Here is a 20,566-nt window from a genome sequence, read left to right as displayed (position 1 = left end):
AGGAAGACTTCTCAGACCTCTTGTGTTTCCTTTTGAACGAAGGCTCTTATGGGTATAACCTGCCCCACAACCTACTAAAGGAGAGTAACTAAAATGTGGTGCCTCTGTCCTGCTGATGACACAGCGAAACACTGTCACAGCTGATTGGCTGTCCCACCCAGTGGCACCGACTCTCAGGCCCCTGCGCACCCCCTCTGCTCAGGCAGCTGAACGTGGAGGAGCACATGAAGAAGTTTCTGTCCTCGTTCCCTTTCCCCAGGCCCCTTCCCCAGCTCTGGCATGAACTCCCAGGACATTCTCTTTGCATCAGGAATTGTTACATTCCAGAAAGGCAACTACAGATGACAGGAATGAGCCTCATGGTGATATCCTCACTCTTCAAGTGAATGATCTATGTGTCTGCCTTTCCCCACTTCTGATATATATGTGTATTTTTTTTTAGCTGAGGTAACATTGGTTTATAACATTATGTAAGTTTCAGATGTACAACATTATAATTCGATATTGTTTATACTATAATGTACTCACCATCAAAAGTCTAGTTCCCATCCATCACCATACAATTGACCCCCTTAATCCATTTTGTGTTCCCTCTACTCCCTTCCCCTCCAGTAACCACTAATCTGTTGTCTTCTTCTATGAGTTTGTTTTGTTGTTCGGTAGTTATTTTTTTAAATATATTCCACATACAATCGAAATGATATATTTGTCTTTTCCCTGTCAGACTTATTTTGCTTAGCGAAATACCCTCAAGGTCTAGCGATGTGGTTGCAAATGGCAAGATTTTGCTTGATGTTAAATTGATTAGCTCCCCAAGTGAGCTTGAGGTGGAGGCTATGGCTGGTCTTGGCCTTTCGGCCGTGGAGGCTCCTTCTCTCCCTGGCACAGCTTCCCTGCATAGTTGAGGTTGGGCAAGAGATTATGCATTATAAATTGTGGGTAAGGTAGATTTTAATGAACATGAAAATTATGAAGCTCATTCTTGGCATTTGTCATTTTCATTTCCAAATCTATCATTAAAAAAAATCTTTCTATCCAGACAGTTCAGAGGATACAAGTGTTGTTCTTTACCAAAACGCAGTTGTCTCCTTTTTAAAAAATTAATGGCAGATCAATTTTATTTAGAATAACATGAATCACCTCAGTATACATGATTTCCCTTATGACTAAAAATCAAATAAAAAACCCAACACAAGTAAAGCTCCCCAATTCCCCTTCTCCCATTCTGCCTCCAGGTTAAGTGTCTGTCTTTTATAAGCCCAACAGAAGGGAAATCTGTTGAGCATGTGTCTGATATTCTAGAGCTCATTTAAGTCCATTATGTGTTTGAAATACAGCAATATGTGGAAACACTTATACAAACTGTGGTAACGGATCCCGTTTTTCCTCCCAACATAACTTTCCTTCTGCCAAGAAGTTTTTTGGCAGTTTTTAAAAGGTTCGCTCCATTAAAAATGTTATAGACCAAATGGTTTTCCGATTGTCTTGACTAGGTGCACCGACTGAAGCCACAGGAGGAGAGGTTGCAGAAGAAATGTTTCATTTATTTACCCAGAGGATCGCTTTTTATAGTAGGACACTACTCTAGAGAACAATTTATGTATACAACATTCATAAAAAGGGAGTTAGATATAAAATTAAAGTGAGATAAAATGGTTTGTTTTAAACAGCTGTTCAAAGTGAGGAGACGGGTTTCCAACACCTCTCGTGTTTTAGAATGTCGCATTTTTCTATTTATATGATTGTCGATGACACTGATATGCCTCAGGGCATTGCAGAGAACTTTATTAAAAACTCCACAACCACCAGCTTTTCCCTTGCGGTCTTTCTGACACGACATTCCTTTCATTTGGTCTTGTTTCCAAAATATGTATATGTAAATATGCAGGGGACAAAACAAGTGTTGCTTTTAAAATAGATGTTCACCAAATTTGATCCATACTTCTGCATTTGTTTTCTTTTCTCCCTATTCTAGAACAAGAAACTCCTTTACGAGAAGATGAAGGGAGGACAGAGACGAAAGCGGAGGGTAATGCGCGACTGGTGGGTGGTTGCTGGGGTGCCTGAAGCTTCTGACTGGGGCCCATGACAAGCCGTAATTCTCAGCTGTGAGGATGTAGCAGAATCCTTTCACCTGCAGTCCTGGGAGGGCAGGATAGTGGTCCCGCGTGACAAGGGCCATGCCCAGAAGGTCTGCCCTTGGTTTCTGAGATGGCTTTCTCAGGCTTTCGCAAGTGATTTTTAGTGGAATGCCAAGTTGCATGGTGATTCCGTCACCTCCGTTGCACACAGGAAATACGCATTGTATCTCTTGCATATGTGGCAAAAATGCAGGGAGTGTATGGGGATATGTCTTTCCTTAAAGGGTTTGTAGGCCACTGGAGGAAATCGCTCACACATCAATTATATAAATGCACGAGATGAGATGAACAAACCTCATTCCTCCTATATACCTTTTTTCTTGTCCTAGCCAGATTAATTATAAAAAGATATCCACTAGATCAATAATATTTGTTTGCTGACCTCTGAGTTTACTTTGGGCTTTGATACCCATCCCAGGGCTCCCCAGGGTGGGATGTCTGTCTGGGTGCTTCACTCAGGCACTACAGAGTCACCTCATGTAAAACTGATTGTCGAATTTGCTTTGGGTTTCCCATGCATTTTATGGGACTGGAACTGAACGAGTGATCATTGTCCATTCTGCGAATCCACTGTTCCGTTCCTACACAGAAGTGCCTGGCCATCGGCCAGCTTTATCTCATCAGATGGAGAAAAAGTTAATATCCTTCTCTTACATAGCGTAGTGCTGCCAGATTGTAACCATTTTAGTTAAAATATACAAACCAAACCTTATACCCAAGGCCACCAGCTATTTATTTAGAGTAGCAAGTGCTGGGATTCTGGCAAAATTTGGGACTCTGGACAGTGATCATTGTGGTCATGCCGAATAGTTTTGCTGTGTCCTGTCAGAGAGTGCTTTTAGAGGTGTGAATTTTCTAGACTCAGTATTAATTCTCAGATCTTTGCAACAGAGAGTTATAAGCTTCTGTGCTGCCTGAGAAAATAAAGAAGACCCACAGCCAGTTTTCTATGTGAGATGCAGTTCTGACATTTAGAAACATCTAATTCGGGAGAGTTAATGGGATTATTAGGGGTTTTTCTTGGGTGATTACAGTTTCCATTGGCAGATGGTGGCAGGAAGGGTCTGAAGGGTGTAATGTGGTCTTGATAGAACATCAAGAAATTCTATTCTAGGAGCTCAGAGCACACATAATTTACCAGGAAGATGGCTTGAATATCTCCCCATGGCGCAACAAGGACATTTTCAAAAAAGACCAGAGATGAACTCAAAATGAGTAACTTGGCACAGAACTTTAATTGTCTGTACTGCCTGGCTCACCATTCCTTCTGCCCTGACTTGAGTAATGGCTGTGGGTCACGATTTAGGTTCAGTGATGAGACCAAAGTTTTACCAAAACTCTGAATTCTGGCTAGGACACATGTTATAAAGGTTTTACTTTGGACTCGACTTCCTCCTCATAGGAAAAGCTTAGAATTTATGAAAATTAGGGTCACTTCGACCCAGAGGCATCAAGTTCTTTCTATTCTCAGGCATCTACAAAGACCCATGTTCCTGCCATATACCAGAGACCTCTCAGGACTGAAGAAGTAGAACCTGCCTCCCCTGTTGTCAGGCCTCAGAGGGTGTTCCCATCTTAATTGAAGGCTTTAACCACCACCCCAAGTGCATGGATCAGTATTAAAGAATTTATGGGCTTTTTGAGTGAGGGGAAATCAAGGCTTTCTCCAGTGAAGCTCAGCATGTGCTGTGAGTTTCCAGAGGACACCAAAAGCAAGGATCACAGCCTGGTGGTTCTTCCCGTTGTGGATGGGACTAGTGTTCTCTGTGTCACCTAGCCAGTCTCTCACCCAAGGGAGAAGATAACTATATAGGTGCCTCAAGTTCTTCAGAAGATAGTTAAAACCAAGTCCCCTTTATAGTAGTACTTTTAAGTTAGGATTCAATATAGTAGTTAATATAGTCCCTCGCCAAGAGGATTTTCCCCAAAGTTACAGCCGAGCCCCAGGTGGTTTTATGTAACTTTCTATACTTGCTCAAATCCAGTTGAATATCTGGTTGCTTCATGAGTGAAAGGTTAACTCACCTTTAAATGACTTTGCAAACTTTTTAACTCTTAAGATAGATCTTGTTAATATTTGCAATCTACTGTTTATTTAAAGAGGTTATCAAACTTTTATTTAATGAACATGAACATCTCATGCCCTTTTTAATATATTAGAATTTTCAGAATAAGTGTTATTACTAAAAAAATAGTCAAAATATTTATGATCTTGAATACACTTTTTCAGTCCACACTTGCTCCACCTATGCAAAAATTCTGGTATGATTCCCTGGGGTCGGCCAGGCCATTATAGTTGACAATCCCTGATATAAAAAGTATGTTAGTTTTTTAAAAATATTTTAAAGATTCTTTCCTAGCAAAGTCTTCTGTGATATATCACTTTTCAGATCTATGAGGACACTGCATATTTTGTAATTCTTAGCTTGTTTGTGAGATATTTTTACAGAATAAGTTGGGTCTTTCATGATTCATTACCTGTCGGAATGTGGAAGGACATTTACCAATACTAATCTCAGGTTCCATTCCTTCTCTTGGGAGAATGTCTGCTCGCCCTTCTAAAGGGCAGGCCGTGTCCAATGGGCGAGAGAGATCCACCTTTGAACTGTCCCCTCGCAGACTTTCAATCCAGTAGGATCGCCAATCATTTGTAACTACAGCTTTCTTATATTTTTGTTCAGTTATTGGAAGGCAACTTCAATAAACAAATATTTCAAAACTCTGAAATTTTTCTGCTTGCTGCTATGTTGTAAAGCTGCAATTACTAGTTCAAATCCAAACCTCAAAAAATAGATACGTATTAGAGAAGGAATGGAAAAACTTTGACTCATTCAGAATTCCAACAGATGAAAGAGATTTCAAACTATGGAGTCTTGAGTCAAAAATAAAGGAGGCTTCCATGTAACTTTCTCCTTTTCCTTCAGTTTTTCAATTTGACTGAGGGAAGGTAGAAATAACTGTTAGAGTCCTGATGAATCCTCTTTAGTAGAATAATGGCATGGAAGAATGAACACAACAACAGGATGATCCGTGTCTGTAGATGCTAATTTCTACTTGGCCCTGCTCTGTCATCTTAAGAACATTCTTCTTGTAAAATAATTTAATTCATTTCAGATTCTCTTTCTCACCTAAATAAGGCTGTAGAGTAACAGTTCTCTTTCATATGGGACTTGCAAATCCAAGTTGATAGTGAGCATGTTAGCAGGTTCACATCAAATCTTTGTCCCCAAAAGGTGGGGGATGTATAACATCCAATAGGAACTTTACAGCTGTGTAAAAGACACACCTAGACATATCTGTCAGTCACACGACATTTCTCTGACTACAGAGGTGTTGGTTGGTGCCCTGGAGTAGTCATTTGTCAGGTGGTAGGTACCACTGTTACCTTGTAGTTAACCTAGTAGGTGGCAAATGATTCTCATTCACCTATTTTGTGGGATGTCTGTATGCGATGTTCAGGTATAATGCCAAACCATATATATTTTTTCAGAGCATCAACCCATATCTGCAAGGACAGAGACTGGACAACGTTGTCGCAAAGAAGTCAGTCCCTCATTTTTCAGATGAGGATAAGGACCCGGAGTAAAGTGAAGATGCTGGGTGGGCACCCACAGCACCTGTTAGTTCTCGGCATTGCTTACGTGCATGTGTTATTAGTGTCCCCGTGAATGGCAGCATGTTCCTCATTTAGACAAGTATGGAGGAAAAGCAGCTTTATCTTGATATTGTTATTGTCCTTCACAGTGATTATCTCCGCTTTCTGCTAAATTAGAATACAAGATTTTTTTAAAATGTGAATCTGCAATGACCATTAAAAATAAAGCGTATATGTCAACAACAGTAAAAAGCAAGCCTCTGAATAAAATGTTCTCAGATTTATTGTAGTTTAGAATGGTGCTTTGGGCTGTACTGTTCGGGCCATGTCTATAAAAAGCTGGCATTTGGTTTTGATAATGATGCTCATCAACGCCCAGCCCTGGGCATTGTAATACATCAATAAAGAAGATTGTATTTGAGAGGAAGAGCTGACACATTTCACTTGGCTGCATCTTAATAAATGTGTATGCAAGCATTGGTGTGGGAAGTTGTTTTATTTAGAGCATCATAAAAACAATATCTTTGTTACTAGAACAAACAAATACGAGTTTATTTGATTTGAATAATACTGTGAAGTAAATGGGGCTATATTATTATCTCCATTTTACAGATGGTAGGAATGACACTCAGCATCCACAGCAAGCTGAAAGTGATATAGCCTGTAATAATGACTAAAGTCCTCTGAGTCAAGTTATTTTGTTTATTCAGTAAATACTGGGTTTCTGCTGTATGCCATGCCCAGGGCTAGGCTTTCAGGGTGCACTGGGGACCCACATTTAAACCAGCAGGGTCAGGCCCTCAGGCTGTAGAGTGTGCAACCCAGGTCTCAGAGTGTCTTTCTGTGAGTCCCAGGTACGTCAGCCAGCTCTACTCTGCTTTTAAAGTGTGGAATGGTGGGTGCAAGAGCAGTGTCCTGCCTGTTTTGGAAGAGGTATGAAATTTTCTTCCAGCCAAGTTCTCCCAAGTCAGAAAAACAATTCACTGAAAGGCTGGCAGGAATCATCAGTTCACTAGTGAGATTATTTCCGTGCCATTTGTAAGTCCTCGCTCTAACGGAGACCACAGTTTCAGGCTTTGATATCACTGGCCTCAATTTCCTGTCTATAGAAGGGAGACAACAGTGAGAAAACACTCAGGGAAAAAGATCATTCTTGATTTTAATTTTAATGAGTGCACATTAAGTCTAAATGTCAGTGTCTAATAGAAATAGCTTGATCGTATTTGGTGAACGTGCAAGTTGTTATTGTGGCTTTTAAAATTCGAGAAAGGTATTGGCACTTTTTTCATAGCAGAAGGCATTTTTTTTCAAGAGGGCTACTGCAGGTAATTTCTTCACATCCCATAGCATGATTTTAGAAGCACCCTTGCCTCCTGATTCCAAAAGGTAGTTCATTCCCTCATGTTATAGAGACGTATAAAGCTGGGAGGGTCTACCCTATGAATTCTGGGTTTTGTAGGCATTTTAGTTACATTTCATACCAGTTCTCCCTCTCTCTCAGGAAAATTAAAGACATCTCTTTCTCTAAGATTGGACAAAAGCATAGAAAAATGACTAAAGAAAGATGTTTTGAGGTAGTGAAGAAGGAAGCAGTAGGAGAAGCAGGAGGAGGGGAAGTCACTGTGCCTGTGTTTGTCCTGTTTGCCTTCAGATGAGTTCTTGCTCTTCTCTGTTCTCTGATAGCACGTTGCATTTCCCAGGCTCCCTTGTCAGCTGACTTCTGGCTGGGTTTAATGTGAGGTTACTGAAGGGAGAGTAGAAGGTAAGAGAATGGGAGAAAGCAATGTAATTTGTTTTTTCTCTCAGCACATGCATCTTCTCTGAGACTTCAGTCTCTGCCAGGTGAGCCTGGTCCCCAGGCCCCAGCCAGGTCTCCTCCTCTCTCAGACCCTACCACCTAAGGATACACAGCTTCTGCTATATTGTTATTCTCTGGGTTGTTTCACTAACCTCTGTAGCTTCCTGGCTTGAATATCACTTGTGTTACCAATTTTCTATATTAAATTCCTTGTGTTTGAAATCCTCTGTGTGTGCCACAGAACCACATGGTGATCATTAAGATGCCACCACCTTGGCACGGCACATGGCGGCTCAGACAAGGCCACACCCACATTTCAGAGGTGGCATTGAGGAGTCAAATGGAATGGTAAATATGGCTGACGGAGGCCTAAGAGGATGAGCTGGGGTCAGACTGGGCAGGATGTGGTAGCGGGTTCTGTTCAGAGACTAGAGAATTCCACATCTGTGAAAGCCCCCCTTTCTAGACTCCAGTAATCTCATTACTGCAAAAAATAGAGCAAAACAAAGCAGAGTAGTACTGCCCTTTGTCTGACACCTAAGAACTGCATCCTGTTTAGCCAAACCTCAACTGGAGCTCTTTTCTAGTGATGATGTTGGGAGCCAGTGGACATCTTTGTAAGTGGGGAAGACTACCCATCAGAACATTGAACTTCAAGGGGCTCCTGGAGGGCCACTGGGTTCCTCATCACCGTGCAATCAACGTGAACACTCCATAAATGTTTATGTTTCCCATAATCATTCAAGCACATCCTTGGCGGGTTGTCCAAAATCTCCTTCCTAGGGTCTCTCCAAACAATGGTCTAAGACAGCCAGAGTACTTTATCAGGCTAGAGTGGGGGGGGGGGGCGGGCGAGGTGGGGTCACTGGGTCATGGTCAGGCACTGTGGGCATTTCTTGCTACTTAACAGCCGTGTTGATGAAGCTTGGTCTTGCCTAATGCCTAGACACTTATCTGGAAGAATCCCAGACTCAGGCCCCAGGATAGCTGACATGGGCTCCAGGATTGTGTCGTGAACTTAAAATTTGCTTAGTTCCCAGTCACAGCTACTTTCTAGAGTACAACAAACTCCCCAAGCACATGGAGCTGTTCTGACATGTGCCTCCGCATCCACCACTACCCTGTTCTCTTTCCAAGGACCCTTTTGCCAGGACACTGAGAGAATCAACAAGAGCCAATGGCCCTTCTTCCAGGAATAGTACTCGTTTTTTTGGCTCTGCTTCAGATGGTCTTCCACTTTCTCCCTACAGACAGAAGAGGCTGACATTCAAAGTAGCCCTTTCATAGGCACTTCAGTTAACTCTGCAGAGGACATTCATGCACCTCCAAGTAGGAGGATAGCTAAGATTTTCTCTAAGGTTCCGTGATTCATTTACAAACATTTCATGAGCCAAGACTGAGGCAGGTGGGAAGACAGGAATTATTTATGAGCTCAAGAAACTCACGATGCAGAGAGGCTGAGAGGGCAACGGGAGTCACAGCAGAATCTGTGAAGGTGTTATCAGGAACCAGAAGAGGCACAGCTGATCTAGAATGGGTAGATCAGGAAAGGAAGCCAGAAGGTCGCACTCGAGATGAATCTTGAGTCTTTCAAAGGCAGGACAGAAAATGGAAGGCAGAACATTTTAAGCAAAGGAATGCACATGCAGAACCATAAAAGAGAGAGAGACAGCAATGCATGGGTGAGTCCAGTCTGGCGATAGTTTAAAGAGCAACATGCAGTGGGAAGCTAAGAGGTAAGTCTGGCGAGGGAGACAGACTATACCATGAAGAGCTAAATGGACCACGCTAAAGTGTGTGGGTTTTTATCAGGAAGGACGGGAAGTTCCAAGATGATTTCATAAGGGGAGAGGACATTATCAAGTTCATATATTAAAAGGATCACTGACGACAGTGTGCAGACCACGCCAAAGGCTGTTCAAGTTTATAACTTTGACAAGAATGAATAGGAAGAGGGGGAAAGGGAAATAGAAATGCTGAAAATTCAGGGCACATAGAAAGTCTAGGTCCTGTGAGCCATAGGAGCTATTCGTAAGCAAGGCAGTCTCAGTGCTGATGTGTGTACCCTCTCCGTCTTACGATGTCAGAGTATTTGAGGTTAACTCCAGGAGAAAAGGAATTCCCAACATAGTGGGTAAATATTCTTCTCAGCAACTTTCACTTAGAAATACAGTCAGATCAGAGGTCACTCTTTCTCCCAAATCAAGTATCCCTGATTCTCTTACCATCCTCCTTGTGTTTCTGTGGGACCTCACACGTACTTTATTTAGTACAATTCCTGTAACAGAGCATGATAATAAGAGTTACTATATATGCAGAACGGATTCTATATACTTGATTCATTTCATCTTTCTTCCCTACTATACAAAGCCATTGAGGCTAAGAGGTTACATGACTTAACCAAGACTTCACAACTATTAAGTGGCAGAGTTGGAACGTGAACTTAGGTCTCTTGATCTCCATGGTGGATACTCAACAGTATACCACACTGCTACCCAATACTTCTTAGTTTACATTATGTGTCTGACTGGCTCCTCTGCGTTATAGGTTCCTTGAGGCCATGCACTGTGTCTCACTTTTCTTTTTATCCTGGTACCTTGCATAGGGCAATAACTGTTTGCTGAATAAATGAACATTGTGGGACATTTTAAAGAAGCCACAAAAGGTTGATCATCTTAGACTGTGTATAAAGAAGGAAGGGTGGTATTATTTCTTACTTTAATAGGGTTGACAGATTGACTTGAAAGTATGTATATGATTCTCAGGACCTTTTAAAACCAGCCAATAGAACTTCTTTCTTCTTGCTCTTTTCCCTGAGTTACTGCCCAAACTTTGGCAGTTCAGTAAGTGTCGAGGCACAGAGTTCCAGCCAAATACCTCAATGCGCTGCACTCCAAGGATGACCTATTTACTCGAGAGATAGACCAGACCAGTGCAGTGGTCTTGCTCAGTATGAGGGCGGATCTGTGGGCAGCCTCAGTCCTGGGTTACACCAAGGGCTTTCATTTGCCACTGCTCTTCTGACCATAGGAATATCCAGTAGGCATGTGAGTGGCACACAGGGCATAATCTGTCCTTTAACTATACCAAGTGCTATGGCAACAGCCTTGGGAATGAGAACAAAGAAACCTTGGGAAAAGTTGGCCAATCAATGGGAGGGGGTCTCACTTAGAGCACAGGAGAGTCTAACGAAGAAGTTATCGGAGTGGGTCAGTTCCATCGCCTTGCAAAAGCAATATCCAGGACATTATTCATGAGATCCATCGAAAGGCAGCCCTCCATAAAGAGACTACCATTTTGAAAATGTAACACTCCCTCGACGCCTCCTGAGGCTTGGGTTTTACCAGCAGTCTGAACACAGCAGGACTGGGGGAGCTTGCTCTTCATATACCTGACTTCTTGTTTCTAAAGGAAAAAAGAGACTCTACCAAGACTTTGTGATTGTCAGGCTGTTCTCCCCAGTATGGTGACTTCATTGTAGATGAATCAGAAACATATGGATCAAATTTCCTCCTAAAATACACATGGGTTTTGCAATTAAAAGAAAATGTGTAGAATATAGCAGATTTGGTGTAAAAGGCAGGGATCAATAAATATCACAGAAATTTAGTGAAAGAAAACTTGATTGCTAGTGGGCACAGAGGAAATCATGCAGAAAAGTAGTAAAAGATTTGTGAATGTCATACCGTGGCTTCTGAAGTTTGTAAGCAAAGGCAAAGTGTTTGCAAAGATTCTGGTAGAAACATGCCCTTGAATTTAGTCTTAGAAAGAATCTTTTAGAAAGAGAGCTGCTACAATTTGGGATGAGATAGACCTAAAAAGGTTACCCTAATAGATTGACTGTTCTATCATATGATGAATTTAATATGGTAGTAGAACTCGTCGATAAGTTATTCCTCCCAAAAGAAACCAAAAATGTATACATGAGAAACAGAAAAATATTTGTAATAGTTCTTAGCAGAGGCAATCGAGGACATGAAGAATGAGAAACATCTTAATAAAACCAATTTAGCAACTATAGTGATGTATCCCCAAGCAGGCCATCGTATGGATTTTCATCTTTTGGTGTCACTTTCAGTAGTAACTTATCGAGGATCTATTTTAGGCCCTCAAATACTGAGCCATGCTATGGGACTCTTACACAAAAATATACGAGACATAAACACCCATCATGTAGTTTATAACAAAATAAATAGATAAATCTTCAGCACTTTGCACACAATTATTATGTATCTGATCCTATGCCATCACAGTTCAACAGAGCTAGGCACAAAAACTTTGTAATTAGATTTACATTCCATCTTGGATTCTGCTACTTACAGGTTGTGTGAACTTGAGCAAGTTATTTCATCTCACTGAATTTTAGTTCTTTCATTTGACAATGGGAAAGGTAATATCTACTTTATCAAATTAATGTGAGACTAAATTCCCTGCAATACAGCTCCTGTATTAAACCTTGATTTGGATGCCAAATTCAGAATTAGTCAGATTACAGTGGAAAGAATAAATTCTTTACTCTGGATATTTTTAGATGAAAGCTATTTAATACAAAGAATTGGGGGCTTGCAAAATTATTTGAAGATGTGGAGGCGCGGAGGCAGGGACCGACGGCTGGACTTAACCAGTTCAAGGTCACTATCATGGTTGGGATCTAGAGATCAAGACGTGGATGTCACATGATGCTCCCAAAGCTGTTATCTCCACACAGAAGTGCCGGATTTGTCTGCAGCCACTGTCTGTCGTAGGAGAAGCAGCACGGAAAAATAGTTTTTCTCTGTTCTCTTCTACCTTCAAAATCTTGTGGGAGTGCATCTATTTGGTGTTCTATTTTACTTCCAGGATCCTAGCTGCCAGGGAGCTAGCTAATGTAATTTTTAGCTTTCCAGCTCCTGCAATACAAGAAGGCACACAGAAAGTGATGGGAGTACGTACTGTGTGCCAGTTGACCACATCCAACATTTAAAGTATCACAGTGTTTAAATATGATATGGTCTGAAATGTTAACTATTATTATAATAGATATGCTAATTTAAGCCAGCATTCATAAACTGTTATTCTTAGAAGTGAAAGTAGTCCACGCCATATTTCTTCCTCAACTTTGTCAAAAGCATATAATCAGTAAATCATTATTTTCCAAAGCAGGAGTAAGTAGAGCCCAGTTGTTCTCATCTCAGTTCAGCCATCAACTCACAATTTTATGACAGCGCCACGGGAGAAAGCGTAGCCAAATGGTAGATCCTGGAATTTTAGAGGTGACTTTTTTTTTTCCTGCAATCTTCCTGTTTGATAAAATAAGAAAGTGTCTTCTAATGAAAATGAGTAATTGCAGTAAAGATGTACAACAAACTCAAGCTTTATCATTAGTATTGACATGGGAACCATCCCTCCAGCCCCTGCCCGGCCTCCGCACCCTGGATGTACAGTGGCATGGATGAAAAAGGTAAAGATGGAGGTTTTTTTCTTTTTTATTTCTCACTACACTTTATTTCTTTGTCATTGTTGTTGTTGATGTTGTTGATTTGGTGACTGGGCATCTAGTCTTTTTATCCTCCACAACTTTCAGGAGCTTCCAGATTGGATGATGCTATATTAGAGTATCTGATGGGGAATAATCCATTATATTTAGATGGCACCACTAATCCAAAAACATCAGATTACTTTGTAATTAGTCCATCACACCTCAGAAAATTCAGAGAGGTTGGAATAGGAGAGAGGGAGCTATTTTTATTGCAATAGCAGATGAACTTGGAAAGTGAAAAGAATCAATGAAAGAACCAGAATGAAAATGAAGAGATGCTCAAAAGTCTATTCTCCGCCTGCTGAACAACCCATGAGAAATTTTCAAAATCAGTTTTTACATATACCTTGACAGTCGATTCATCAAATATATCCCCAGTAGATGCACAACTCAAACCACATTGCAGTAGTTTTTTTTTTAATAAAGAAGACTGAAAATGTGAATATAATATTTCTTCTAGTTTTACAAATGGATGAGTTTCATACAAAACACTGCCAGCAGCTAATATAATGTTCGTTAATATGCTCAGAACAAGTGGGTACACAACAAGCAAAACTGTAACATTCCTCAATGAAGTATGATCAGATATACTCTCACATGCAGTTTGCCTCCTTGCCTCACATTGTAAGAGAAAGGACTTTTAGAGGGATACATTTTGTCAACACTGAACAGTGTAAACAGCGTTTTCAAAAGGCCAAGAGTGTTTTCCTCCTGATTCACTGTGGATGAGAGTGTTTCCTTTTAAGTTAAAGCATTTTACAAATTGTTCCTACTGAATCACTTTACATATTTTTATCACTACTATTTTTAATAAGTAAATTTTCTTGCTAAAAATTTATTTTACTTTGTCCCAACCTTTTTGTGATGCTTGGGAGAAAAGAAACAGTTCATTTAAAACACTCTTGTTTATGATGGATGAAACCACAAACTTTTTGTGATGTTAACCCACTCACAGAAAGAGAATCTGAACTTCAGGGTATTTTGTGTTTGGGGAGAAGACACACCAAGGAGAATGGGCTCGTTTTGATTCAATATATTATAGGAAGGAAAAGATCAAGGAAGAGCTGGTCTTAAAACTGTCAAAATATGAGAATTTGATGGGAAGAAAGAAGGAAAACAGAGCAGTTGGAAATGTAAAGATAAAAGAGTTGGATCCAGACATGTCTATGTAATTTCCCAGAAATGGAAACTGCACTGGCAATTTGGAAAGAGATATCGAGAAACAATATGCATTAAATGTTAAGCGTTTCTTGCAGCAGTGAACTTGGAATGCTCTTGGAACACATGGCATAATGGTCTTATGATTCATCTACATATGGCCTTATCCTTGGTGACTGACAAAGGGAGAAATAAAGTTTCATAAGGAATTAAACACTGAAGAGGAAGCTAAACACTATTTCAGAAAAAGACTCTGGGAAGCTTCTCAGTCACCAGCAGAGTATTAACTAACTCATTCTATTAAATACACAGAGGGCTAGATCATATGCAAAATTTTCTCTAATTCTGCAGTAACTCTGTGATGTAGATGTCATTTCCTCTCTTTTCCTGATAGTTCAAGAGTTGATTTGTCTGGAGTTGCTCAGGTAGTTGGTGATTGAACTTCAGTGCAAATAGAATTCTTTCCACTACACCAGTGATTTCCAAACCGGGCTGCTGGTTAGAACCATCTAGAGAGCTTTGTAAAAATACAGATTCTTGGGCCCTATCTAAGGAAATTCTGGTTCAGTAGTCTAGAGCAAACTCTGAGAATCCTTTTTTTTCTTTTAAAGCTCCTCCAGTGACTCTGCTTCTTGGGCAATTTGGGGAAATAGGGCCCACAATTGCAATCAGAGAAAGCATGAGAATCTGGTGAAGATAAGAGACCAGGAGAGAAGGCAGTAGAATAAAATACTCAACTGCTGTGTGAGCAGCCTGCAGAACTATAGAAACAGTCTCACAAAATTCTTCCATACCTGAAAAGCATATTTAGCATCACCTGAATTTATTTCTAAGACCCCAGACCTTCCTAACCAGTTCACTTCCTTCCAGAAGTATTGGATACTCCTGTGGTTTGGAACTGTTCTTTCAAAAGCCCACAACTACCATGATAAAATGCTGTTGCTACACTGATTCCTCGGGATGAATTAGGATGATATACTTGGGCCTCCATCAATAAATAGCGAAAGAAGAGGTGTTTGGAACTATGAATGCCCTGAAAATGGACTTAGCTAGTTACTAGACCCTGTTTCCAAAGAGTAAAAAATGAAATCAGTGGCAAAATATGCATCATTCCTGGCCATCTATGTAAATGTTCCTTCTCTAATTCGGTATGGCTTTCTTCTTTTGTGCTCTATTTCACCAGGCTTAGAAAATGAAAATATCTGCCAACCACAAATCTTTAAGTTTTCTCAGAAACACAAGGGGGAAGTGTGCGTTACTGTGATATTTTTAGTGGAGTGGCCGCTATCCGGTCTAGCAGTCCATGAAGCTTACTTTTCTGGGGTCTTTGGAATGTTGTCTCACGGTTGGTTTTGCAAAGGAAGTTACTAGGGATGCAGGGAAGTTCCCAGAATGAGGCAGCACCATCATTATTGGCTGTCCCTCAATGGGTGGGGTGCACACAGAGTACAGGGATGTGCTCTCTGATCCCATCACAAGGCTAAGGACTGAGGTTCCACTGGAGGGCTTGAGTCCAGAGCCACACCATGCTTATTCCGCCAGGGAGTTCCAGTCAAAGAGTAGAAACTGGAAGCTGGAGCAAGGAAAATGGGAGGTGGAGCAAAGCTCACAACGCGAAGGAGATTGATAATGGCTCTGCACTTCTTATCTATTCATTCTACAAAGGTTTGTGAGAACCTACCGTATTCCAAGCACCATGCTGGAAGTGGGGGAGACAGTGAAACAGACAGAGATGGTTATTACTCCACAGAACTTACAGGCCTATGGAGGAGACAGACAAAATGAAGCGAATTAATAAACCGAATAATTTAAAAGTCTGGTAAGAGCTAGGAAGGAAGGGTTTTAGGCAAGAGAAGGACATGATCTAGTATGAGATTTTAAAAGTTTACTCCAGCAGCTGTGTGTCAGCTTCGGTGGAGTGAGGAGAACATTGAAGAGAAGCTGCAGCCGGCCAGAAGAGAAACGGCCTTTATCTGGACTAGGGCGGTGGCAGGGAAGATATGAGATTGGCTAGAGTTCAATACCAAAACTGCATCACCAGCGACCAAGTTTGAAATAAACTTTAGCACTTAGTACTTCGTACTAAACCTGACAAGCTCAGGGAAATTCTGCATGGCCAGCCTTACAAATTCAGAAACCAAAAGTGATCACATAAGATGGTCTAAACACAAAAATTTTTAACTAAAAGCAAGCCTCAGCCGGTAGTCATGTCCTAGGCCTCTAGCTTCCTTGACAAAAGTCAATGTTTTATTTTAAGAGAGCCTATTTATTGCCTTTGCAGCTAAGAAAACATACCTTTGAAATGTCAGAGTAATCCCCTTTTTCCAGACCCCTTAAGGCGCAACCTCCCACCAGAGCAGGAGACCACAGAACACCGCACTGTTATCTTGTTCCTGAAATACAATCTCTATGTGCTGTAATGTTAATTATTAACTAACTATTCTGTACCCACCAATATAGAAGAAATATGAACCTCTCCAGTTTACTTTCTATCCAATCCCAGAGATTTCTCTGCTTTGCTTTCTCCTACCCTTTTAAACTACCACCGATAGATTCCTTGCAGCCCTCTTTTGATTCCAATGTATAAAATAAGCTTCAGAACTTCCATTCTCTGGAGCATTTTCTTAATCCGTTGAGATTTTACTTCCCGGCAATTGGCAATTTGGCTCGAATAAACTTATAAAATTCTCTACAGCTTTGCCATTTCTTACGTCGACAGTACTTGTGACACAGAGCACTTTTGTTAAATTCAACTCAGCCTCCTTTATCTTAAGAGAAATCCTTGCTTCCATCTCAACAAACATCTGAGTGAGCATCTTCTTTTTTTTCTTTTTTCTTTCTTTCTTTTTTTTTTTTTTTTTAGGACACCGATCTGGACACACAGGGAACTCAAAGATGAGAAAAGAAATGATGCCACTACTCAAGCAGTCTACATCCCATGGAAGAAGATAGGTCAAGTATACATGTGACTATAATAAAGTAAAAATACCACAAAAATCAGAGAAAATGCTAAAGGGTCTAAGAAGGAGCTTTGAAGTAGGAGGATGACTTCAATAGGAAGAGATGAGACTGGGAAAGTCTAAGTGGAGAAGGCAACGGGAGCAAAGGCATGGGCCTGGGGATCTGGGGGGTGTGCTCAGAGACCAGCCTGTGGTTCCCTTTGGCTCAGAGTCAGATTTGCAGAAACTTCCACCGAAACAATCAGTCAAGCACTGAACTCCAGGGGTAGAAGCAACACTTGCAGTTTAGCCTCTTGTCCTTTCACATCCCGGGCTGTACTTGTGCAACTTCATATCTGTATCGAATGTTTGTATCAAAAGCAAATACTCACTTTGAAATGCTTCCTGGTGAGAAGATTCTTTTTCCCAGATTGACGGCACAGAGCTCATATAGTAATAATTGCTATTCAAATAGACACAGGACTACAGAGCTTAGGTACCAATTAAGAAAAGCTGTTGTTTTCTGAAATAACTTGTCTTTCTTATTTAAAAGGAATGATCCCTCCCCTTCCCTCTGTCTCTCCCCAACTCCCTCCCTCCCTCTCTCCTTTCTTCTTTCCTTTTAGGGAAGATTGAAAACATAACCAGGGGCTCAGGCTAGTGTCCTGAGGTTTTGGCTAGGCAGGCTTTTTGAGGTCGCTGGTACTGAGAGGTGGCCACAGAGATAATATCTCCTAATCTATTAGCGGACATTCATAGATTACTCTGGTTAGCAGAGTAGCTGCTGCAGGAATCATTATGACTTATTTTCAGAAAGGGTTTCTTCTTTGTTTCTACATTACTGTGGCGTAGTCTTTAAGAGCCTGTTCTGTGCTCAGCCCTGCACTTCCCTACAACATGGTGGGTCCCTGGGAGATCCTGACGGCCCCTCACTGCTGAAGCTGATGGGGTGACCGGTCACCCTGAAACCCTTGCTGTCTCTGGGAGACCCACGGGACATCATCTGAAAGCCAGTTTCTGGGGACATACTGCCATGTCGTCCAGTCCAAAGTATGTCCTCTTTATTTTCTCTTTCTTGTCACACAGACAAATAACATAAAGTATAGAAACAGACATACAGGCAAGGCTGCCAAAGCTCCTTGGAAATGTTTCTCTCCTTCTGCTCTAGCCTTCAACACAGGGGAAAATGCAGCTCAATGCTCATCTTTAGAGATTTCTTTTCACATTCTCTTACCATGGACTACAAAGGAATTTCTCCTACCACTGATTCCTTCCTTCTCTGATCCTCTTTCCAAAGGCACCACATTTCTCTAGAGAGCGTGTCCCAAATGCCTTATATCTACGGAGCTCTTTACAAACATTAATAGACGAATGGTTAGTTTATATAAAGCACACATGTATTGCTCTGACATAAGCAGTGAGGAGCCCACAGTTTACATTTTTGTCTTTCTTTTAAAAATGACAGAGAAATCATATTCCAGATGATCCACTCTTTAAGCTAGGGAGGGAAGGAGTGAAGAAAGAGCTAAGATTTAAAAGAGATTTAAATCTGGACGCTTTGTGAGCCCTCTGCACACTGGCACCCAGCTCATGTTGGTTCTTAGAAGGGAAAGCACTTCTTGAATTTACTTTCTCACCTCTAGCTCCATGCTTCTCTGCCCTGAGTGGACCCCAAAATACTGAGCTTATAAGAGCTTCTAATTAAAAAATTAGACTGATACATCACTAATAACAATTATAATGGCAAAAGGCAGAACTTATTGGGCTTATCTGAGTTTCGAATGGCCATGTGCTCAGAATTCTTTGTAAGTAAAGTCATGTAAAATCTAAACTCAGATTTCTCATATATATGTTCATATTATACAACCAAATGTCTTGACAATACCAGCTATTGGATTCTTTAAATCATTTGGTATTTAGGGTGCTTTTTGTGGAGAATTATGGTGTTTCAATATTAGTTCTAGCACAGTGTAGAGCATAAACTCTAACTACACAGTGTGTAGTATGGAAGGTAAGTGGAAGGGGCATAGATATCAGCCAGCCATAAATTCCTTCTTTGCCTCATATAGCTGTGTACCCTTGAGGTAGTTACATGACCTCTCTGGACATCAGTTTCCTCACCTTTAAAAAGAGCAAATAATAGTATCAGTACTATAGGATTGTTGTGAAGATCAAAATATATAATGTATGTAAAGTCTAGATTTTGGTACATATTAAATAGTAAAAACCAACTTTAAGATACATACGCATATCTATATAACTAAAAGAAAATCCATATATGTATATATGTTTATGTGGTGTATGTATAAATAAACAGGTTATTTGGGGGTTGTAGAATTATAGAATTTTTAAATTTTCTTTGTATTTTCTCTATTTTCTAAGTTTTCTATGATGAATTTATAATATTTTTAATAATGTTATAAAACCTTTTAAAAGATATAATAAACCAGTACGGTGACTTTTTAGGACAGAAATCACAAGGATGCTTCCGTGCCTCAAAAAGGACAAAAAAGTGAAAAGATAGACCTTAAAACATGGCTGCTAGTAAACAGTAGAGATCTCAAGGGAATAAAGTTGGAAATAAATTCAATAAGGCAAAACTAAAAGGAGGAGCAGGGCAGCCAGGACAACGGCGTGAAACTCAGAGAACTTCGGTTTAACGAGTGCTTTCAGCAGATTTTCTCCAAAAGCGCTGACATTTTACAATTATAATAGAATGAGCTTTTCTTGGAAAATATACCTAAAAAGATTGAGAAAGTTCAGAACCACAGCAGTTCAAGCCCCAAGGGAAAGTAGAAAATCAATAACCGATTAAAGGACCATTCAGGTTTTTCCAGGAGTGAAGTCCCCTCAAAGAGCTCGAAATAAATAGCAACTTTTCAGACTTTACAAGTCACCCAGTTTGCAGACAAAGATGGGAGCCTCATGTGCAGCAGGGTCCATTATATTCTGGCACTGCAAATGCTGAGAGACACATTTCTATCTCTGCCTTTCTGTCTTGTTTCACTCTGTCTCTGCCAGCAGTCCTTGGCATGGAAGTCTCAGCCTCTCTTGCTACGTGGTCGGGCATCTTCTGGTCTCTTTTTCTCAGGTTCTGTCACTGCAGTGGAAACATCCTGAAAACTGTAGCTATTAGTTAAAGTGATTCTTATGACGCAAGCAAAAGAGAACCAGAAAGGCTTGCTGTTCTGCCTGTGCCACTCTGTCGGGTAGTCATACCATGGACTGGTTTTTACCAAAAATAGAAGTTGCTATGCCATTTACTGGAATGGCATCACTCCTTTAGTCTCTCCTCTCCTCTCCCCTTCCCTCCCTTTCCCGTCCCTCTCCTCCTCTCTTCTCCTCTCTTCTCCATGTCTGCTTCCTTCTCTCCTGTCCTCCTTCTTTCCCTCCCTTTCTTCCTTTCCCTTATGCAAG

The 20,566-nt window shown here is 40.7% G+C and overlaps 1 protein-coding gene across 4 annotated transcripts in view; it reads left to right on the top strand.

Annotated features, from left to right (window-relative positions):
- Positions 1-6,213, top strand: part of SCG5 (secretogranin V) — a 51,606-nt gene extending 45,393 nt beyond the window's left edge. For 3 of the 4 annotated variants that reach the window (XM_016139615.2, XM_016139613.2, XM_016139614.2), the window contains 2 exons: positions 1,976-2,029; positions 5,632-6,213. In XM_016139615.2, the coding sequence (XP_015995101.2) occupies positions 1,976-2,029; positions 5,632-5,727 (150 nt within the window). In that variant the 3' untranslated portion in view covers positions 5,728-6,213. Of the gene's footprint in view, positions 1-1,975; positions 2,044-5,631 lie in introns of all 4 variants that reach the window. The other variant, XM_016139616.2, reaches the window with a different exon arrangement.
- Positions 6,214-20,566: the final 14,353 nt, after the last annotated feature.

Source organism: Rousettus aegyptiacus, unplaced genomic scaffold (assembly GCF_014176215.1).
Source record: "Rousettus aegyptiacus isolate mRouAeg1 unplaced genomic scaffold, mRouAeg1.p scaffold_m13_p_3, whole genome shotgun sequence".
NCBI lineage: Eukaryota > Metazoa > Chordata > Mammalia > Chiroptera > Pteropodidae > Rousettus > Rousettus aegyptiacus.
Note: the sequence above shows the minus strand (reverse complement) of the source record. Positions and strands in the feature narration are given on the sequence as shown.